Below are 20,494 nucleotides of genomic sequence, written 5' to 3' on the forward strand. Positions count from 1 at the left end.
CGTCGAGATGGCGCCACAAAAAGATCAAAGAGAAAACTGAGACTACCACCGAGGAGGAGGAGCGCGCGGTCGTCGTGCTGGTGCTCGCGAACGCGGACGACGCCACCGCGCGCGAGACTATCGCGAAGACCGCGAAGACGCTGCTCTCGGACGGCTGCAAGGTCCCTCCCTTCCCCGTATCTTCGTTCGTTTTCGTTACATATCATGGTCTACGTGTTCGTTTCCGTCGGTTCCGTCAGATTGACGACGCTATCTCGCGACATCGTCGCGATTTACTCTGCTATTTCATCGCTTCGTCTTGCGTTTCTTCTTTGGCTGCGTCAAGGCGATCTCGTCTTCATCCCGAGCACCCTCGGCATCATCTCCATCTCCCTCCGCACCGCCCGCGGGCACTGTCGCTGTCGCCGTCGCCGTCGCTGTCGCTGTCGCTGTCCACTCAAACTGCTTCTTGATCTCCGGCTGGTACTTGGTGAGCGAGTCCTTGAACTTCTGCGCGTTCTCCGGTTGGTTAGCGATGATCCACTTGATGGCGCTGTTCAGGTCCGGGGTCTCCTTCTTGACAGTGCCGGTGCCGGGATCGGTGTAGATGAAGTAGGATCTTGCCTGGTTGCTGCTGGCTGTGCGTCTCAACTCCATGCGCCAACCCTGGAGCTTCACGATCAGCACTGTCGCTGTCGCCGTCGCCGTCGCTGTCGCTGTCGCTGTCCTCTTAAACTGCTCCGCGATCTCCGGCTGGTACTTGGTGAGCAAATCCTTGAGCTGTTGCGCGTTCTCCGGTTGGTTAGCGATGATCCACTTGATGGCGAAGTTCAGGTCCAGGGTCTCCTTCTTGACAGTGCCGGTGCCGGGATCGGTGTAGATGAAGTAGGATCTTGCCCGGTTGCTGCTGGCTGTGCGTCTCAACTCAATGCGCCAACCCTGGAGCTTCACGATCAGCGCGCTCAACCTGAGCTTCTCCTCGAGCAGTGGCGCGAATTGCACTTTGAGCTGTGCATCGGTGCGGTGAGGGAGGAGCTCCGGCGGAGTGAACTTGCCGTTCTCGACGCAGCCTTTGTGGTACCGTTGCTGGGCGTCTAACACCTCCTGAGTGAGCAGCTTGGTGGTGTCCCGGTCGATCGTGCCCCCGGGGAAGATGCACAGCCCTTGCTTGGCGTCGAAGATGTACCCGTACTCCTCGTACATGGCGCCGCGCATCTTGATGAAATGCTTGACGGAATCTTCACCGCCGCAAGCCAAGCCGCCGTGCAGTACCGCGTGTTCGTGTCCCTTGCGAACGATGCCGATGATCACGTTCGCCGCGTTCACGTCGTGTATCGTGTGCTTGACGCGGTCCGCGTTCCCGGTCTTGTCGCACGTCCGCCGCGGTGGGAAGGGCAAACCCAAGCCATGATGCTCTCCGAGAACTTTCTTTCTTCCCGAACTTTCGCCCGGGGGGAGCAGTGGCTTCGAGATGATCCCGAAGAGGTCGGCAGCCGTGAAGTTCAACCCCGTCGCACGCAGAAGTTCGGCTTGCAACTCCTCGAGGCTGAATCCGCGGATGACCCCGTCGACGATGATCTGGGTGAACGACTCGCCGCGGGATCGCCACGCGCCCGCGGCACTGTAGAGGTCGTTGTCGGGAAAGAAGACGCCTTTGTGCGGGTACGCGCGGGTTACCGGAAGAGCCGCGGTGTCGATGAACTCCTTCACGCGGATGCCGTGCGTGCGGATCCCGCAGCCGAAGCGCGGCGCGTACCCAGCGTCTTTGAGAGACTTTTCGGTCATGTCGAGCGTGGTGTACTGGCCTTTCCGCCCTGTCTTCTTCCTCACCACCGGGAACGCGCCGTGGACGACCGTGTCGGTGCCGTCTCTCCATCTCGGGCGGGCGAGGATGTTGATGAACCAGTCCAGCTCGCGGGGCGTGAAGTCGCAGAACGCGAGGCGGAAAATTCCTTCACCCAGCGACCCGTCGCCGGCGACGATCGCGTCCATCCACGCCGGCGTGGCGGTAAGCGCGAGCGGGAACAGCGGGTCTTTCTCGAGGTCCTTGGGGAGGATGACCTTTTTGCCGTGACGATTCGTGTAGAACTTCTCCTGGAGCTTCTTGTTGCCGCCGGGCGTGGTCCTGATGGCGTAATGCCAAGACTTTGCTCCGTTCGAACACGTGGCTTCGAATTTCTCGATGAAGTCGGACTCCATCTCGGCGCCAGGTCTGGGTACGGTCTTCCACTGCACGTTGTGGAGGTTGGCGCGTTGAAGATCGGCGTAATCGCGATTTGTCGTCGTAAGCGCAAAGCGGCCAGATGATTTAGCATCGAAGTATGCGTCGCTGCACATCGCGCCGAACCAGTGGCCGAGCTCGTCCATGGTGTCGATTTTGTACTCTTTGACGATGAGCTCGAGCGTCTCGTTACCCTGCGCGAGCGCGCCGGCGGAGAACCAGAACGGCAGCGGCCAGTCGTGCTCGAGGAACGCCTTCGCGACGCCGCGCCACGGCTTGTCGATCTTCTTGACGCGGGCGCGCTCCGCGAGCTTGAGTATGCGTTTCTTCAGCTCCGCGGGCGCGGGAACCGACCGGGAGGCTTCATCCTTGGCCTCGTCAGCCGCGCGTTTCTTCGCGGCGGTGACCATCGCGTCGTGCTCTGCTTTGATGACTTTGACGCACGCGTCCTCGGACATCTGGACCGCTTTGACCGCCGCCGCGCGCATTTTGTCGATGGTTTCGTATCTCAGCTTTAACGCCTCCCGCTCCGCGGCATCTCGCGCGGCATTCGCCGCGCGAGCTTCCTCGGCGGCAGCATCGTCACGCCTGCGTTCATCGGGGGATTTACGCTGCTGCCGAGCCACCTTGCCCGCCTCGTAGTTGCGAGTTTCGACGCTGTGCATGTCCTGAACCACCAAGTGAGCACCGCGCGTCACTGCCTTTCCTTTGTATGGCTTTGACTTCGACTTCGTCCTCGCGGCGGGCTTCGCCTTGGACTTTGGCTTTGTCCGCGGCGCCGACGGCGTCGGCGCCGCGGATGTGGCGACGAGCGCGGACGACTGCAGTCGCGGCGGGTTCGCATCGAATCCATCGCCTCCGCCTCGGTCGCGACCCCTCGATCGCGTGCGCGAGGAGACGGACTGCAGCGGCGTCGCCGCGGGCGTCGCCGCGGGCGTCGCCGCGGGCGTCGCCGCGGGCGTCGCTGCGGGCGTCGCCGCGGGCGTCGCCGCGGGCGTCGCTGCGGGCGTCGCCGCGGGCGTCGCCGCGGGCGTCGCCGACGTCGACGTCGGAGTTCTCTTCGGCGGGCGGAGGTTGTACCGGGACGGCTTGGCAGCCGTCGCCTGCTGAGCTCGGCTACGCGACGGCGTCGGCGCCGCGGCCTGCGTCCTCGCCGCGGACGTCGACGGGGACGTCTTGATGCGCTTCGCCGCCTTGGAGCCGTGAGCAGAGAGATTTGGCCTCGTCGCGCGCGGGAAGTGCTTCGACGCCGCCGCCGTGGACTCGGACTCGGGATCCACGTCGTCATCGGCGTGCTTCGCGTTCCGTTTGGATCGCGCCGCCGCGCGCGCGTCGCGCGAGGTTGCCGTGGGCGCGTCGCGCGATCTCCCAGTGGCGCGTGCCCTCGCACGCGTGTTGGGCGCATCGCTGCTGCTCCGCGGCGGCGTGAACTCGGTGTCTCTTGGGTCCGCACCGGGCGATGTGACCTCATCCTCCTCGGAGAAGGACGTCGAGATCTGCGCACGAGCTCGCGTCTTCACCACGGAAGCGGCGGTTGAAACGCCCGACGTCGGTGTCGCGTCCGCGAACGACGCTTTCGTCGTATTTACCGAAAACGTCGCAGCCGACGCCTCGGTGTCGTCGGGGAAACCTCTGCGGGAGAGTTCCAGATGGACGATGGCGTTATAGTGCTTCCCGTCCGAGTCGAAGGCGACGGCGATGGTCCCTCGCTCCTGCGGCTGGTCACCACCAGTATCCAAAACGAGCCTCCCGTAGCTCACGTCGATGACCATGATGTCGACCTTGAGCAAGACGGAGGCGGCGTGGAGCTCGGGAGTCCCGCCGAAGATGCCATCTCGTTCCATATTGTCGCAGTAAGAATCGAAATCGAAAGGTCTGTCATGCGGAGCATCATCGTCATGCGGAGCATCATCTACCTGATCGGCTTCGGCTTCGGCTCGGTACGAATCCGGATCATCGCGCATTAGACCCACGACTTGAAGCCGAAACTCAACGTGCTTGTCGCTGTTCCCCGTCATGCACTCGAGCAGCGCGCGAAACATGCAATTCCCATCGCCGCGGGTGTTCAGTATTTTCATCGCGCTCGCCGTGAGGAAGCGACCGATCGCAGCCTGGATTGGCTCGCCCCCGGAGCGTAGCTCAAAACCCAAGATATTGTTCCGGAGCTTCTTCATGAACGACCGCGGAAAGAACGCCGGGCCCGTGGACGTTTCATCCGCGTTCGGCGACGAGGTGATAGTCTTCGCCCCCGTACTCGAGCCGCCGCCGCGAAGGCAGCGGTTGAGATTAGAGGCGGTCACGAGCGTCGCTGCCCCGGGCGGCGCGGACGACTCGGGCTGCGGCTCCGGCGGCGGTGACGACGCCTCGCTCGGCGCCGTCATCGCCGCCGCGGCCGAAGCCGCCGCGGCCGAAGGCGCGACGGACGACTCGGGCTGCGGCTCCGGCTCCGGCGACGACGCCTCGCTCGGCGCCGTGTCTGCGTCCGGCGGCGTCGCGACGAATACAGTCTCGTCTGTCGCAGTGGACGCCTTTACCGGCGTGGCCTTCGCGTCTGCGTCATCCGGCGTCGGCGTCGCGACGGAGGCGGCGGTGCTCACGCTGGTGATCGGCGGCGAGACGACGAGCGTCGCGTGAACGCTGGAACCTTCGACGTCGCCGCAGCCGGACATCACCGCCATGAACGCCTCGGTCACGATCCTGAGCACGGCGACGGACATGGCGACGACGCCCCACGTCACTACGCGCTCGGGCGTCATCGCTCGTCGAGCGTCGGTGACAGCTGTGCGTGCGTCTCGACAGGTGCCTACTTTCGTCGCCGCGGTCCGTCGCCGCGCGCGCTACTGCACACGCCGAAGACGTCTACCCGCTCCGCGAGCTTGACCTTCTGGAAGCTTAGGAACGTTCGCGCGGCGCGGTAATCGCCATAGCGTCGCTGTGATGTGTGCCGCGCCGCGGTCGTCCTCTGTCTGCGCTTGAGCGACGGAAGAAAGTCAGAGCCGACCGCGAGATCGTCGAGACGGATCTCGCCCACGACGAACGCTCGCGGGGTTTAAATAATGCGATTCTCCGCAGTCGATCGTGGCAGACATCACGCAGATGTCGTTCAGACTGTGCGCGGACACCACGGGCGTTCGAGAGACTGCCGCGCGACGTCGCTGCTGACCGGAATCGCCCGCGAAAGAAAAAGCGTTCCGGAAAAAATACGAGCTCGCGATTCCGAAGAGGGGGGGGGGGTGCGCGAAGCCGTGTATAATTGCGCTATGACATCGTCCGAGAGCTCGCGTACCTGTCTGCGCTGATTAAGTTCGCGGCTTCGACTCGCGTTTCCGTGCGCGAGAGCTGCTGGCGCGCGGGCGGGGAGTGCGGTCACGCGGAGCGATGGCCACAGCTCACTGATTATTTTCACGAAACGCACGCGCACGGGCACTGCGCGGGTTGACGGGCACAGCTGTCGCTGTCGAAACGAATTCAGGTCGAAATCCGAGTCCGTCCAAAGTGGCGATTCGGCGCGGGAGACGAGACCGCGAAGGGCGTGCCCGACGTCATGTACGCGCTCGGTTTGCGGGCGGGACGAAAGGGTTCGAGGAAGCGCTCGAGCCGTTCGGGCTGAAACCCGCGGACCCGGCGTTTTGGACGGACGCCCTGGACGCGCACCTCGGGTCGCTCATGGACGAGGCCGAAGCGCTCGCGAAGAAGCTCGCGTACGCGAACTGAGACAAGATTCTTTTCTTCACGCGCGCCGCCGCGGCGCCTCGAGCGGCGTCACGCGCCTGATGTCGTCGACGGCGTCACCGTCGCGTCGTCATGGGTACGCGGCGCGCGAGCAGCGACCCCTCGGCGTCGCCGCGCCGCGGTCGCGCTCTTACGGACGTGCGTGTGCGCGATCGTGGTCGCAGTGGAGAGGCGCGTTTCCGTCGCGAACGGAAAGTCATGTGTTGACTGTTACGGACTTGTTCCTGCTTCAATAGCTTCGCGGTGACGTCTTCGCGTAGCACTTAAAGACGGTGAACGGTCGAGGTGATGGGTTTGCTCGGCAACGCCCTTCTCCGTGGAGGAATAAAAGGCCACGATGACGTCTGCGGAGGTGATCGTCGCGATGATACGCATGACAGCCTTGCAAATTCTCCCACCTTGACATGAATCGTCGCACCGGCTGCGTCGCCCTCGGGATCGGCTGGACCCAGAACTTTGATCATCAGTCTGTTCCGTCTGCATCACTCAAATTACACCGTCCCGCCTCTTATCTACCGCGTCGGGCTCCCCACGTCTTATATCGCTCGCGTTATGACTTGACAAACTACTCGGGCGTGTGCGTGTCTGATTGTTTTTTTGTGCGGGTGACTCTAACAGGTGTCGATGCTTCTTCACACGAAGCACGCGTCGCTGCCGACGTCGTTCGCGGACGCGTTCAACGCGCACTGCGCCCCGGAGACGATATGGCCGCTCGAGCCCATTCCCGCGGTCGCGGCGAAGATGAAGAAGCGTCTGAAGACGCACGCCGCGGACTTCCGAGACGGGAAGAGCCTGCCAAAGCACGTCGAGGCGGCGACGAAAGCGTCGTACGGGCTGGACGCCGTCGTCAACTTGATGGGCGTCGGCGCCGCGGCGACGCCGTTGCGGCCGACGACGTCGCTGACGCACTGCAGCGGGTTCGACTTCGACGAAATCTTCCACCCGACGGTTCGCGCGCCGTTCTTGATCGTCCGCGAGTGTCTGACGCGATTGCTGCAGTCGGACGGGCCGAGGGCGGTGCTGTCGTTTTGCCCGCCCCCGCGCGCGGGGTCCGGGGATAACCTCGGCGCGTACGGCCTCGCGCGCGCGGTGCACGGGATGCACCTCGTCGGCACCGCCGCGGAGTACGCCACAGCCGACGCGCTGTACGTGTACGCGATGTGGGCGGAAGGCGCGGAGAAGCCGTCGGAGGCGTTGTCCGACGCCATCGCGACCGCCGCGGGTCGCGTCGTCGACGCGGGCGGCGCCGCGTCGGCGAGGCCCCCAGACTCGGGCACGTTTTGGCGCGTCCGCGACGTCGCGGGCGTCGACGACGTCGAGAACGTCGGCGGCGTGGACGATGACGAGGTGGTGGACGACGTCGAGTACACGCCGCGGAGCTGGAAGTTCCCGGACTGCGCGGAGCGCTTCCAGAAGCTGGTGAAACTCTTCGGCGGGAGCACTAGCGGTTTTTACGGCCACGAGATACCGATGCCGCCGCCGATGGACGACGCGCACGCGGCTACCGCGACGTCCGTCTTGGAAGGCACCGGGAAGCAGTTCAAGACGGACCCGAAGGAGGTCCAGCGCGCGTTTGAAAAGCGGTTCAACATCACGGGCGCTTTTAAGTGAGGAGGAGGGCGAGGAGGAAGAAGAAGAAGAGGAGGAGGAAGAACGACGAACGAACGCGGCGCATTCGATCCAAACGCGAGGTCGGTCGTCTCCCGCCGCCGCGCCCCAAACGCCGACCCCGCGCGCGCTACGAATCACACGATACTCACATCCATCCCCCTTCCCCGTCTACCCCGCGAGCTGCGCTTCTAACACGGATATCTTCTCCATGAGCTGCTCCTCCCGAGCCTTGTACTCCGACTCCAACGCGGCTTTCTCCAGCGCCATCTTCGTTCGCACCGCGTGCTCCACCGCCTCGTCCAACGTCTTCGGCTTGGAGTTCGCGTACGCCTCCTCCGCCGCGCGCCGCTTCTCCTCCTCCGCCTCCTTCCTCGCGCGCTCCTCCTCCGCCCTCGCGGCCGCCTCTTCCTCCTCTTTCGCGACGCGCGCCGCCTCGGCCCTCTCCGCGCGCGCGACGAGCTTCGCTTCGTGCTCCTCCTCGGGCAGCGAGAGGTACAAGCCCGGGAATCGCACCGCCGTCTCCACTCGCACCTTGGTGACGTGCTGCTCCAGCGCCTGCGCGCGTCGGTACATGAACGCGAACAGCTTGAAGTGCGCGAAGAACCCGCTCGCGAAGTGCGCGGAGATGACCTTGACGTCGTCCACGGTGAACTTGCCCTCCGCGGGCGTCGCCGACACGTTCATCACGAGTCGATTCTTAAAGTACCCCTCCGCGGCGGTGAAGTCCACGTCGTCGTCCGCCGCGATCTTCAGCAGCAGCAGCGCGAGGTCGAACAGCGCGTGCGTCTGCGCGACGCTGAAGCCGCCGTCGCGCGCGAACGACAGCGTGTTCACGATGAAGTCCAGCTTCGCGCCGGCTCGGCCGTCCGTGAGGTGATCATCGATCCCGAGCGACGTCGCGAGCGCCGCGGTCGCCGCGTCCGGGTCGTCCGTCGCGGAGTCGTAGTACGTCGCGTAGAACGCGTCGAGGCTCTCGTCCGTGAGGACGTCGGGGACGAACGGCTCGGGCTCCGGCTCCTCCTCGGGCTCGGGCTCGGGCTCGGGCTCCTTCTTTTTCGGCGGCATCGCGCCGAAGAATCAATCCCCTTTGGGACTTCCTGTCGCCCTCGCGCGACGACGACGCCGGCGCTCTCCGCGTCCGCCTCTTCTCGCGACGACCCCGCGCGCAACCGACCGGCGGCCTCCGCCTCTTCCCGCGAGCGCGGCGCGACGTTCGAGCGGCCGCGGTGCGGCTCGGCTCGTTCGCGCGACGCGGACTGCGCGGCGAGACGCGTCGCGGTCAATTATCCGCCACGGCTCTTTCGTCTCGACGGTTCGCGGCAGACGCGCGGAGGATCTCCGCTTTCACACTTCGCCGCGCGCCCCACGCGCGCGCGCGTCGTCGTCATGTCCCTCCAGGCGGTCAAAGACAAGAGCAAGGTGCGCCCACGTCTGCCGTTTCCCGTCCTCCGCGTCGCCGCCGCCCGCGCGGGTCGTCGCTCCGTCGCCGCGGCGCGTCCCCCGACGCGCGCGCCCTCGGTGCCCATCCTAGACTAAATTCGCTCCTCCTCCTTCACATCCACCATCCGTCCGTCCATCCGACCAGGCTCGCGAGGAGCGCGCGCGACGCCTCGAGGACCGCAAGCGCGCGATCCTCCTCCTCGCGCAAAAGTTCCTCACCGAGCTCGGCCTGCACGAGAGCGCGAAGACGCTCGAGCGCGAGTCCGGCGTCGGCCCGAAGTGCGGTCTGCGGCCCGTCGGCGAGCTCCGCGCGTGGCTGCGCGACTGGGAGACGACCATCGCCGCGACGAACGCCTCCCTCGCGGGGAGGCGACCGGCGGTCGTCCGCCGCGTCGGCGAGGACGAGAACGCGCCCGCGCTCGCGGCGGTCCTCGCCGCGGCGGCGCCGGGGAAGGCGGGCGCGACGGGGGGGGCGGCGCGGCGCGCGGCGAGGATCGCGGCGGAGCGCGAGGCGTCGCGCGCCGCCGTCGCCGACGCGGACGCGCGGCGAGGATCGCGGCGGAGCGCGAGGCGTCGCGCGCCGCCGTCGCCGACGCGGACGCGCGGGTGGTAGCGGCGGCGGCGGCGGCGGCGGCGGAGGCGGAAACGGCGCCGCCGCCGTCGCGCGTCGAGCCGTCGTCGTTCGACCTGCCCCCCGGGCACCCGCTCCTGAGGCAGTACGCGGACGGCGTCGGCGTCGAGCGCCCGGCCGGGGGCACGACGCTGTCGAACGCGATGGATTACATGTCGAAGAGGGACGCGACGCGAAGAGGCGACGCGCCGCCCGCGGGGACGGCGCGTCTCGGCGCGGAGGACTCGTCGTCGCGGCTGGAGCGCGGCGGGTACTCGGGGTTCATGGGACGACGTGGGGAGGAAGGCACCGCCGAGGAGGAAGGCACCGCCGAGGAGGAGGAGGAGGAGGAGGAGGACTGGGAGAACGCGCGGCGCGTGTTGAAGCCGCCGCCGACGTTCGGGGGCTCGAGCGAACTTCGCGACCTCGCACGGGTGATCACGCGGGACATTCACACCGCGAACCCGAACGTGCGTTGGAGGGACGTCGTCGGTCTAGACGACGCGAAGCGGCTGTTGAAGGAGGCGGTGGTGATGCCGGTGAAGTACCCGCAGTTCTTTCACGGGCTGTTAACGCCCTGGCGCGGGGTGTTACTCTACGGACCGCCGGGAACCGGGAAGACGATGCTCGCGAAAGCCGTCGCGACGGAGTGCGGGACGACGTTCTTCAACATCGCCGCGTCGTCCATCGTCAGCAAATGGCGCGGCGACAGCGAGAAGCTCGTCCGCGTGCTCTTCGAGCTCGCGCGGCACCACGCCCCGAGCACGGTGTTCATGGACGAGCTCGACGCGGTGATGTCCGCGCGCGACGGCGGCGGCGGCGCGAGCGGCGGCGGCGACCACGAGGCGTCGCGACGGCTCAAGACGGAGCTCCTGATCCAGATGGACGGCCTCGCCAAGTCCGACGAGCTCGTCTTCGTCCTCGCGGCGACGAACCTGCCGTGGGATCTCGACCCCGCGATGCTCAGACGCCTCGAGAAGCGCGTCATGGTGTCGCTGCCGTCGCGCGACGCGCGCCGCGCGATGGCGTCGTCGCTCTTAAGGTGCGTTCTCCTCACACTGGTCCCCGTACGACCGCGTTCGCGTGGCGAACGCCGTTCCTTAAGGACTTGTCTTCCCGGCGCATCTCTCCCCCCAGGGTCCCTCGGTGTCAATCCCGACACACCTCGACGCCTTTCAACTCCGCCCCTGACGCCTTTCAACTCCACCCCGACGTTCGCTCGCGTCAGCGCGCACGCCGTCGACGACTTGGACGGCGCGCTCGACCGCATCGCCGCCGCGACGGAGGGGCACAGCGGCTCGGACGTCCACTCGTTGTGCAAAGAGTGCGCGATGCGGCCGCTGCGTCGACTGATGGCGAAGCTGGACGACGACTTGGAGCCGAGAGACGGGATGGAGGAGGAGGTGGCGGCGATGGGGGCGATCACGGAGGAGGACGTCTCGGGCGCGTTGAGAGAGGCGAAGCCGAGTCACGCGGCGGCGCATTCGCGGCGGTACGAGACGTGGACGGAGTCGCACGGCGTCGTCGCGTAGTGTAGTAGTTGTAGCGCGCGGGGAGTGTTATGTATTGTTATAGCGTGATAGCGCGCCGCGCTGAGCGTTGATACAGGTTCGCGGTGGGGCTACGAGACGCCTCCGACGACGAGAAGAGACGACGCGTCACTGGTTCGCGCCTCCCCAGTAGCCTTTCGCCTCTTGTCGCAATCCGCGCTTGAACGTCTTCTTCTTGAGGGTCCCCTCCTTGCGCTCCGCGTGCGCGATCCCCTTGGCGACCATCTTCTTCTTCCTCTTCGTGATCCCGCGGAGCACCGTCGGCGTCTTCTTCCCGACCCTGATCCCCGCGGTCATCTTCCCTCCGTTCGCGTTGACCGTCGGCGTCGTCGGCGCCACGGCGGCGGCGCCGTCCTCGCCCTCGAGCATCGCGGTCACGCCGTCGCCGACGACCCACCCGGCGTCGCCCGCGGGCGCGGCCACGGCCATGGTCGTGTCCACGCCGTTCTTCTTGTCTTTTCGCCGCCGGGATTTGCCCATGACGACAGCGGGCGGCGCGGCGAGACGCCTTCCTTCCGGAGCCCGCGAATTATAATGCCGGAACATTCCGACGCGCGCGGGCCGACTTCGCATTTTCTCGATTTGGTCGTTCGCGTTTGAAGGCGTTTGAACGGGAGAATCTGACGCCAAACCGCGCCCGCACGTCGGCGCGTCGACACCCACGTCGTCCCGCGATGGCTCCGCTCACCCCGGAGCGACGCGCGCGCTTAGAGCGCGCGCTCGCGGCGGAGCAAGCGAAATCCGCGCTCGCGCAAAAGGCGCGATCGCCGCCCGCGTCGCGACCAACGATCCGTTACCCTCGTCCCCGCGTTCGGCTCATCGTTCGCCCCCGCCTCGCTCGCGTCGGCGCCGATTCCTAAACGGGCGTCCATCTGACGCCCCGTCCCCCGTCCCCGCTCGCGCCGCAGGTCAAGAAGGCCGCGTCCCCTAGCGCGAAGACGCGCACGATGGTCCTCTCCACGAGCGACCGGCGGATGTTCATCAACGGCGAGCCGAAACCCGAGCGTCCGCGCGTCCCCGCGACGACGCGCGCGGGCGCGACGCTCCCGAAGAGGACGTCGTCCTCCGTCGCGGCGGCGAAGAAGAAACCCGCGCCGCCGCCGCCCGAGCCGCCCGAGTTCGACGCGTCGTGGCCGAAGATGCCGTCGGAGATGCCCCCGGCGGAGAAACCCACGGAGCCGCTCCGCGAGCGCGACGACCATCGCACCACGCGCGACTGGGCGATCATGTCTCGGTTCGAGCGCGAGGTGCACGCGCGGCAAGAGGCGGAGGTCAAGGAGGAGAAACGCCGCGCGACGATCGAACAGAAGGCGTACCTCGACTCGCAGATCGAGATCCAACGCCTGCGCGTTGAAAAGGCGAGGGAGGAGAAGAAGCGGCTCGCGGAGGCGGTCGCCGCGGACGTCGCCAAGTACAAGCAAGAGGAGCTCGTCAAGGAGCGACGCCGCCGAGCGTTCGAAGCCGAGGTGAAGGCTGAGCAAGACCGGATGATGGCCGAGCTGGAGGAGAAGCGCCGTGCGGCGGTCGCGGCGAAGAAGGCGGAGGAGGACCGCGCGCTGCGAGAGATTCAGGAGCAGCTCGAGTCGGAGGCGATGGCGAAGGCGAAGAAGATCGAGGACGCCAAGACGGCGTACGCGCGAACGATGCGTTTCAACGAGGAGCAAAAGCTAATCAAGCTCGCGGAGCAAAAACGCGTCGCGGAGGAGGAGCTTCGCGTCGCCGCGCAGTACGACGAGATGCTCGAGGCGCAGGAGCGCGCGCGAGAGCAGGCGATGGCGGACTTCCACGCGCGGATAGCCGCGCGCGCGGGCAAGGCTGGCGAGAAGGTGGCGGAGCAGAGCGCGGCGAAGGAGGCGGAGGAGCACGCGAGGATGCTCAAGTTTCACGAGGAACGCGAGGACGCGATGCGCGCCAAGGAAAACGCCGTCAAGGCGAAGAAGGCGGACGCGACCGCGAAGCAGCTCGAGATGTTGTCGCTTCAGCTCGACTTGCAGCGCGAGGAGAAGGAGAAGATCAAGGCGGACGCGATGAGATACGCGGAGGAGATGAAGGAGAGAGAGGCGAAGTTGAAGGCAGAGGACGAAGAGAAGAAGACGGCGCGGCGACGCGCGGCGGTGATGAACCGCCTGGAGCTCGAGCGGCAGATGACGGAGAAGCTCGACCGGAGGATCGCGGAGCACGACGATAACATGAACGAGGAGGAGCTGCGGTTCAACAGCGCTATCTTAGACCAAGCGAAGGCGGTCGTGCTCGAGCGCGAAGAGTTCTGAAGGAGGACAATATATCGAGTAGGGTCATAATAGAGGGGACGAACGGTTTACATACGACAAATCATCGGTTTAATTTAAAAAGATGCGCGCGTCAGATCAGTCCCTCACGACGGTGACCGCCTGCTGCATCCCGCCTAAGAAGTTCCTGCTCAGCCTCCCGTTCGCGGCGAAGTCGCACACCTGGTCCGCGAACTTCTGCCAGTGCTCGATGTACAGCCAGTGGTCGCTCGTCGGGTACGTCACGACGACGGCGTTCGCCGCGAGCTTCCCCACGTGCGCGACGCCCTCCGCGGGGAAAATCTGCGACTTGGCGCCCGCCATCACGACCATCGGGAGCGTCGTCCGCCGCAACGTCGGCCGCCAGTCCAGCGCGGTGTGGTCCGCCATCAACGCCGCGAGCCCCGTCGGCGACGCCTTCAGAGTCTCCGCGATCAGCAGCGCCTCGTACTCTTCGTCGATCTCGTTGGAGAGGCAGCACTCCGCGTTGCCCCTCGCGAACCCCTCGAAGTCGTGCTTCAGGAGCTCCTGCAGCCGCGTCAGCGACGCGACGTCGTAGCACCCTTTGCTCCCGAGGTTCCAGTCCGGGGCGCGGTTCTGCAGCGGCGCCTGGTCCACGCACACCGCGCCTTTCAAGCGTTCGGCGCCGTACAGCTCGAGGTAGCTCCAGATTATGGCGCATCCCATGGACGTCCCGACGACGGTGACGTCCGTCAGGTCGAGGTGCTCGAGAAGCTCTTTCAGATCCGCGGCGTACCTCGCGACGTGGTACCCCCACTCCGGCTTGTCGCTGTCGCCGTGCCCTCTGAGGTCGTACCTCACCACCCTGGGCGGCGGCGACGGCGCGTTCAGGAGCGCGGCGAACGAGTCGTCGAAGTACCGCCGCGAGCCGCTCCATCCGTGCACGAGGACGACCGGGGAGGAGGACGTCGTCGTCGCGGGGTCGCCCTTGCCGACCTCGTACACGAGCCGGACGTCGTCCTTGGTCCGGAACTCGTCGAGCGTGAGCGTGACCTCGCCTTTCTTCGTCGTCACCGACGTCATCGCGCGCGCTCGAGTGAGCGAACTGAAAGAAATGTTTTCGCGGTCGTCGTGGCTCGACGTCCGTCCCGTCGTCATCAGAGCATGTTGCGCGCCGTCGCCGCCGCCGCCGCGCGGCGGTGCCGCGCGTCGCGACCCCCCCGCGACGCCCCCGCGACGTGGCGCCGCTCGATGTCGTCCGACCTCGGGCACAACGACGACTGGGAGGCCAACTACGAGGACCTCATGGCGATGGAGGACAGCTACGGCAGCGGCGTGGAAGATCTGAGCAGCGCGGCGATGGAGATCGCCAACGCGCGCATGGCGGAGCAGAAGAAGCTCAGGGAGGAGATGCTGAAGAACCGCGGGATACAGCCGGGAGACAGGGTCACCGTCGCGGTGCGCGTCGGCGCGCCGTACCCGGAGCGCGTGAAGCGCTACCACTACGCGACGGACCCGTTCGGCGGCGAGGGGCTGGGGCACGATCCGTCGAGCTCGGGACGGAGAGGAGGAGGAGGAGGAGGAGTCGGCGCGTCTCAGGGCTCCGACTGGGACGAGGACGACGTCGGAGGCGCCGGGAGAGGGAGTCATCACGGAGCGGGCTCCGCGGGGACGAGCGTCGCCTCCGAGGGCGACGCTGGCGCGAAGCGGTGGAAGATCGAACATCAGATCGGATACGTCGTCGCCGTCCGCGGCGAGGGCGGCGGACGCGTCGGCGTGAAACGCAACGGCCACCCCGAGGATAGCGACGAGAGCTTCCCGACGTACCCGAAGGAGTGGGTCAGGGTCCTGGACGTGGGGGAGATGTGGGAGATCAAGACCGGGCCGAGGAACATGGGCGCGTTCGCGTCGGACGAGGATTACGCCCAGGCGCAGGCGGCGTGGACGGCGGCGACGGGGGAGGCGTCACATTCGCGCGAGAAGAGCGAAACCAAAACCAAAACCAAAAACTAGCTAGACGAGGCCCGCGTTGGCTAATTCTTTCGTCGCTCGTCGTCGTCACGATGACGCGCGAGCGCGCCGCTACACCTTAGCTACTAGTCTACGTGATGATAAAGTCAAAGTCACGCGAGTCACCCTCCCCCCGCGTCGCTCACCACTTTCGGAAGTCCGCCGTCCGCGTCGCGAGGCTTCGGCGCGAGCGACGACCGCGGCTGCCGCGACGGCTTCTCCCCGGCGGCGTCGTACAGCGGGTTCGCCGCGGTCAGCGTCACCGACCCCGACCCCGGGCTCCCGATCGCGGCAACCTTCCCCTTGTGCATCGGCGACGAGAAGAGCGACGGCGACGCCGGGGCGGACCGCGACGCGCCCGCGGCCGCGCCGGCGGGGACCGGGGACGTCATCGCCGACGCGAACCCGGACGCGTCGTCGGCCACCGCGGCGCCGTCGTCGAAGAGCTTGACGACGCCGCCGTTCACGTCGGCGGCGTTCACGTCGCGGTACGCGCGCGCGTCGGCCGGCGTTCCCGCTGGGGTGACCTTGCCGCCGTGTAACGCTCCGGGAGTGCCCTTCGCTCGTTTGGTCGCGTCGCCGCCGCCGCCGCCGCCGCCGCCGCCGTCGCCATCGTCGTCCTCCTCGTCTTCCGCGTACGACGAATCCGAATCGCTCGCGTCCGTGTAGTCGTCGTCGTCGTCGGATCGATCGCGCGCTCCCTGCTGGCTGTCCGTCTCGTACGAGCTCGCGCTGCTCGCGTCGCTCTGCGCCGCGCTCCGGATCTCCCCGCCGGCGTCCGACGCTCTCTTTTCCTCCTCCTCCTCGTCGTCCTCCTCGTCGTCGTCGTCGTCGTCCAGGATCGTCGGCTTCTTCCTCGCCATCGACCACGATCGGAACGTCCGTTTCTGATCCTCCTCGATCTCGCGCTCGAGCTCCGCGGCGACCTCGTCGATGCGATCGATCGTCCGCGTCCCCTCGCCGCTCGTCGGCGTCGCCTTCAAATTCGAAAGCAACAGCTCCAACCCCGGGACGCTGCCTTCGTCCACGAGGCTCGGCGGCGGCGCCTCTCTCGCCGCGCGTCGTTCCCGGCCCGTGTCCACCGCGCTGCCGGGTCTCGACATCTCGCCGATCCCCATCGACGCGCCGCCGTCGTGCTGGATGTACACGTCGAAGGTGATCTTCCCTTTTCGCAGCGACTCTAAAACCGCCGGCGTCACGTTCGGACACGAGTGCGTGCGCTCGTACCGCAGCGCGCTGCTCGCGCCGCCGACGCCCCCGCCGCCGCCGCCGCCGCCCAGCCCTATCGCGGATTTGAACCCGCGGAACCGCGCGCTGCCCTTGGACTCGTGCGTCGCGACGACCGGCGCCGGCGGCGTCGCGTGCACCGTCCCCCACCCCGCGCCGAGCTCCGCGTGGTACCGCACCTTCATCGTCGCCGTGACGCTCCCCGTCGACGGCCGCGCGCCGTCCGCGGCGGCGCGCGGCGCGTCGTCGCTCCACCCCGCGGCAGTTCGCGGCAACCCGGTCGCGGCCTTGACGCGGACGAGGAAATAGAGCGGCTTGGAGAGGAGCTTGTTCGGGTCGTCCACGGCGGCGTCTTCGCCCAACGGCTCGCCGTCGCGCGCGCACGGCACCGCGCTCACCTCCAGCGTGCCCCTCCGCTCGCCGTCCGGACCCACGATCGCGGGAAACGCGGTCTCCGTGTCGAGCGCGTACGCGAGCGGCTCCGTGAGGAGCTCCGCGGTGCCGAGCTTGCGCATCTCGCTCGACGCCTCCGCGGCGGCGGACGACGCGATCGCGTCCGACGCCTCCGAGGTGAACAGCTCGCCCTCGGCCCAGTGCGCGTACACGTCCCTCCACTCCTTCAGACGCGTCTCGAGGGCTCGCGTCGTCCTCGTCGAGCGTCGTCCGCTGTGCCAGGTCACGTCCACGGCGACTTCCAAGCCGTGCGTTGGCTCTTCGCCGCCGCCGACTCTGTACGACGACGACGACGGCGCGCGGATGTGTAGCATCGAGTGCTGCGTGTCCACGAGCGCGGGCTTGAACGAAACACCGACGTCGAACTCGTCAGCGAGGAAGTTGGCGTCGTTCGTCATCGCGATCGCGTCCGCGAGCGCGTCGTCGAGCGGCCCGCGGCGCGCGCCCGCGGCGCCCGCGACGCCGGCGGCTTTTCGAACCGCCAGCGCCGCCGCGCGCGTTTCCTCGTCGCGAATTTTCTCCCAATCCACCTCCCTCGTCGCCTCCTCCGTGTTCTTGAGCTTCTTCGCCCACGACGATCGCTTCTCTTCTTCTTCTTCTCTCCTCGCCTTGAGCGCGCTCTCGAGCCGCGCGACGTCGTCCTCCTCGGGGCCCCCGGTCTTCAGCGGGGAAATCTCCGCGTCGGCGGCGAGCTCGTCGGATAAAGTCTCCGCCTCGCTCGCCGCCGCCGCGACGACGCTCTTCTTCACCCTGTTCACCGTCGCGGTGCCCTCGATCCTCCGCGCGCGGTCCGCGTACCTGAGCGTGCTCAGGGTCTCTTCGTAGTTCACCGCCGCGGGCGATAACGCCGCGATCATGACCGTTTTCGCGTTCCCCCCCAGGCTCTCCTTCAACAGAAGCGTCAACGCGCTGTCTCGGTACGGCACGAGCTTCTTCCCGCCTCCCTTCTCCGCGAGCGCGGAGATGCAGTTCCCGAGCGCGCTCAGGGACTTGTTGATCGCCGCGCCTTCTTTCAACCGCGCGCCCGTCGCCCCCGTCGCGTCCGAGCGCTCGCTCCCGGCGAGGTCGACGAGGCTCACTTTGCTTCGAATTTCGCTCCCGTCCGCGTCCGCGCGAGATATCCTTAACTCGACGATCGTGTGCGCTCGCGACGACGTCGCGTTCATCGCCGTCGACGCGACGCTCCGCGCTTTCTCGCCGCGGTCCATGAGCCTGACGACCTCGTCGTAATCGCGCGCCGCGCACGGGGTGAGGCCTTCGACGTACGGTCCCCGCGTCGGGTGCGTTCGAATTTTCAACCCGCCGCCGCCGTTTTCCGCGAACGGGTTCGTCGACCCCCCCCCACCCCCCGCGTTCAGCAGATCCTTCACGCGCTCGTTATAAATCTCGATCATCGTCACCTCTACGCGCGCGCTGTCGTCGCCGCGCATGCGATCGAATATCTCCCTCGCCGCGCGCGGGACGACGCCCGCGTGGTCCCCGCCGCCGCCGCCGCCGCCCATCATGCTGTACGACTTGCCGCTGCCCGTCTGTCCGTACGCGACGAGGCACACGTTGTACCCCGCCCACGCGTTCTCCAGGAGGTCCCTCCCGAGCTCGTCGAACACCGTCTCCTGCGACGCGTGCGTCGGTCCGCCGCGGCCGCCGCCCGAGGGGTCGTGCGACCAGAACGAGTGATCGAACTCGAACGTGTGCGAGGTCCCGTTCACCGGATTCGTGATCGTCGTCCGCGCGCCGTCCATCTTCACGACGCACGGGGACGAGAGCTGCTTCTCGCGCGCGTTGAACGGGCGGCATCGCACCGCGACGCGGACGTTGGACGACGACGCGCCGCCTGGGGACGACGACGGAGGGGGCGCGACGGTCGGAAGGGGGGCGAGCGAACGGGATCGAGGTGGACGGAAAACCAACTGGGACGACGACGACGACGACGACGACGACGACGACGACGACGACGACGACGGTCGAACGCGCGCACCCGCGGCGTCGCCCGGGTCGGACATGACGGCGACCCCGCGCCGCCGGGGATCGCGTTCGCCCCCGCGCGCGCGCCGTCGTGCGTGCCACGGGGCCGGCGCGTTGTCGTCGTGACTCGGACGCGGCGTTCGAGAGGGCGGAAACCGCCAGGCTGAAGTCTTGTCTCGCCGGTTCAGTGTGCGAACATCCTCCAGGGTGGACGACGACGACGAGAGGAACAGTAGCAGCCGATCGTGGTGATCGAGGACTCCGACGAGGACTTCGACGACAACTAGAAGAACGAAGAAGACAACATTTTGTTCGATTGAATTCAAAGACAAGTACTCCGTCCTCCTCATTCTCCTCATCGCATCGCACGCGCGCGCGCGTCCGCGGGCAAATCAAATCAAATCAAATCAAATCAAATCAAATCAAATCGTTGTCTCGTTCGTTCACGGCACGGACACCCGTCGCCTTCGAAATAGTTCGCTCGCTTCGGCGTGGCCGCACTCGGACGCTCTTTCGAACCACTGGTAGGCCTTCGTCAGGTATAGCATCCAAGTCTGTTCTTCATATTCTTCAATTTCGTCCGCCCGTCCTTCGAAGAAACGCCCCAGCCAGTACATCGCCTCCGCGTCGCCAAGATCGGCCGCCTTGCTCATCCAGTAGAGCTCGTGGTATTGTTGTTTACCAACGTCGTGAGCGAGCTCGATCAATGCACTCGGAGCGACGGGCAACGACGCGTCAGTCCGCTCCGCGTCTCTCCACACCCTGCTCACCTGCGCGAGCGCGATGCGGTCCCGTGGGTCGTCACCGAGGTGCGAGAACACGACGGCCGCGCAGTTCTCGGGGATGACGTTGAAGCCGGTCCTCGAACGCGTCCGCATGGCTGCTGCTGCTGCTCGGATACGAGCGTGCGGCGGGCGGCGGCGCGGCGCGGCGCGCGGAAGAGTGGCGCGCAGAGGTCGTCGTCGCGGCGTGCTGAGGGGACGTTTCGGCGTTCTCCGAGACAAGACCGAAACAGAAGGAGGCTGCGGCGTTTCAACTTCTCGGGAAACAGTGAAACGACTACCGACGGCGTCGACGTTCGTCGCACACAAGTCGCCGCACTTCCTCGCGCCGCCATGTCGGTCATCTACAGCTCGGACGACGAGGAAGACCTCGGCGAGGAGGGCCTGTCCGGGGACGAGGTGGTCGACACGCCCGAGGACAACCCGGGCGTCGTCGTCGTCGACGAAGCCGGCATGATAACCGTGGTGCAGTCCCCGGTCAGCACGGCGAACGTCATCCCGGAGCGATTTCGACCGACCCCGGAGCGACGACGACGACGACGTGAACAGTGGCAGCCGATCGTGATCGAGGACTCCGACGATAAGGAGGAGGAGGAGGAGGAGGAGGAGGAGGAGGAGGATGAAGAGGAGGATGGAGGATGGAGGAGGAGGAGGAGGATCAAAGTGATGGCGGGATGGTCATCGAA

General features: G+C 66.7%; 12 protein-coding genes across 12 annotated transcripts; 5 read left to right on the forward strand and 7 right to left on the reverse strand.

The window, feature by feature from the left end:
- Positions 1 to 285: 285 nt before the first annotated feature.
- Positions 286 to 4,956, reverse strand: MICPUCDRAFT_38624 (uncharacterized protein; the record flags this gene model as incomplete). The annotated part of the gene is made up of 1 exon (XM_003057144.1): positions 286 to 4,956. One exon carries the CDS (start codon positions 4,954 to 4,956, stop codon positions 286 to 288), a length of 4,671 nt encoding a protein of 1,556 aa, XP_003057190.1.
- A 340-nt stretch (positions 4,957 to 5,296) lies between these two features.
- Positions 5,297 to 5,914, forward strand: MICPUCDRAFT_56073 (uncharacterized protein; the record flags this gene model as incomplete). Its single annotated transcript, XM_003056677.1, has 2 exons — positions 5,297 to 5,351; positions 5,649 to 5,914. The coding sequence occupies 2 exons, from the start codon at positions 5,297 to 5,299 to the stop codon at positions 5,912 to 5,914; spliced, it is 321 nt and encodes a 106-aa protein (XP_003056723.1).
- Positions 5,915 to 6,556: 642 nt separating this feature from the next.
- MICPUCDRAFT_56074 (uncharacterized protein) lies at positions 6,557 to 7,543 on the forward strand (the record flags this gene model as incomplete). Its single annotated transcript, XM_003056678.1, has 1 exon — positions 6,557 to 7,543. One exon carries the CDS (start codon positions 6,557 to 6,559, stop codon positions 7,541 to 7,543), a length of 987 nt encoding a protein of 328 aa, XP_003056724.1.
- Positions 7,544 to 7,711: 168 nt separating this feature from the next.
- MICPUCDRAFT_38626 (uncharacterized protein) lies at positions 7,712 to 8,608 on the reverse strand (the record flags this gene model as incomplete). The annotated part of the gene is made up of 1 exon (XM_003057145.1): positions 7,712 to 8,608. The coding sequence occupies one exon, from the start codon at positions 8,606 to 8,608 to the stop codon at positions 7,712 to 7,714; it is 897 nt and encodes a 298-aa protein (XP_003057191.1).
- A 1,269-nt stretch (positions 8,609 to 9,877) lies between these two features.
- MICPUCDRAFT_15179 (uncharacterized protein) lies at positions 9,878 to 11,125 on the forward strand (the record flags this gene model as incomplete). Its single annotated transcript, XM_003056679.1, has 2 exons — positions 9,878 to 10,635; positions 10,822 to 11,125. 2 exons carry the CDS (start codon positions 9,878 to 9,880, stop codon positions 11,123 to 11,125), a joined length of 1,062 nt encoding a protein of 353 aa, XP_003056725.1.
- Positions 11,126 to 11,251: 126 nt separating this feature from the next.
- On the reverse strand, positions 11,252 to 11,623 carry MICPUCDRAFT_56077 (uncharacterized protein; the record flags this gene model as incomplete). The annotated part of the gene is made up of 1 exon (XM_003057146.1): positions 11,252 to 11,623. The coding sequence occupies one exon, from the start codon at positions 11,621 to 11,623 to the stop codon at positions 11,252 to 11,254; it is 372 nt and encodes a 123-aa protein (XP_003057192.1).
- Positions 11,624 to 12,090: 467 nt separating this feature from the next.
- On the forward strand, positions 12,091 to 13,413 carry MICPUCDRAFT_56078 (uncharacterized protein; the record flags this gene model as incomplete). The annotated part of the gene is made up of 1 exon (XM_003056680.1): positions 12,091 to 13,413. One exon carries the CDS (start codon positions 12,091 to 12,093, stop codon positions 13,411 to 13,413), a length of 1,323 nt encoding a protein of 440 aa, XP_003056726.1.
- Positions 13,414 to 13,509: 96 nt separating this feature from the next.
- MICPUCDRAFT_56079 (uncharacterized protein) lies at positions 13,510 to 14,454 on the reverse strand (the record flags this gene model as incomplete). Its single annotated transcript, XM_003057147.1, has 1 exon — positions 13,510 to 14,454. The coding sequence occupies one exon, from the start codon at positions 14,452 to 14,454 to the stop codon at positions 13,510 to 13,512; it is 945 nt and encodes a 314-aa protein (XP_003057193.1).
- Positions 14,455 to 14,622: 168 nt separating this feature from the next.
- On the forward strand, positions 14,623 to 15,384 carry MICPUCDRAFT_56080 (uncharacterized protein; the record flags this gene model as incomplete). Its single annotated transcript, XM_003056681.1, has 1 exon — positions 14,623 to 15,384. The coding sequence occupies one exon, from the start codon at positions 14,623 to 14,625 to the stop codon at positions 15,382 to 15,384; it is 762 nt and encodes a 253-aa protein (XP_003056727.1).
- Positions 15,385 to 15,503: 119 nt separating this feature from the next.
- On the reverse strand, positions 15,504 to 17,459 carry MICPUCDRAFT_62089 (uncharacterized protein; the record flags this gene model as incomplete). The annotated part of the gene is made up of 1 exon (XM_003057148.1): positions 15,504 to 17,459. The coding sequence occupies one exon, from the start codon at positions 17,457 to 17,459 to the stop codon at positions 15,504 to 15,506; it is 1,956 nt and encodes a 651-aa protein (XP_003057194.1).
- Positions 17,460 to 17,813: 354 nt separating this feature from the next.
- Positions 17,814 to 18,881, reverse strand: MICPUCDRAFT_4397 (uncharacterized protein; the record flags this gene model as incomplete). Its single annotated transcript, XM_003057149.1, has 1 exon — positions 17,814 to 18,881. A coding segment is annotated over one exon (1,068 nt), but the record flags the coding sequence as incomplete, so codon positions are not given.
- Positions 18,882 to 19,469: 588 nt separating this feature from the next.
- MICPUCDRAFT_56082 (uncharacterized protein) lies at positions 19,470 to 19,904 on the reverse strand (the record flags this gene model as incomplete). The annotated part of the gene is made up of 1 exon (XM_003057150.1): positions 19,470 to 19,904. The coding sequence occupies one exon, from the start codon at positions 19,902 to 19,904 to the stop codon at positions 19,470 to 19,472; it is 435 nt and encodes a 144-aa protein (XP_003057196.1).
- Positions 19,905 to 20,494: the final 590 nt, after the last annotated feature.

Source organism: Micromonas pusilla (assembly GCF_000151265.4).
Source record: "Micromonas pusilla CCMP1545 genomic scaffold MICPUCscaffold_3, whole genome shotgun sequence".
NCBI lineage: Eukaryota > Viridiplantae > Chlorophyta > Mamiellophyceae > Mamiellales > Mamiellaceae > Micromonas > Micromonas pusilla.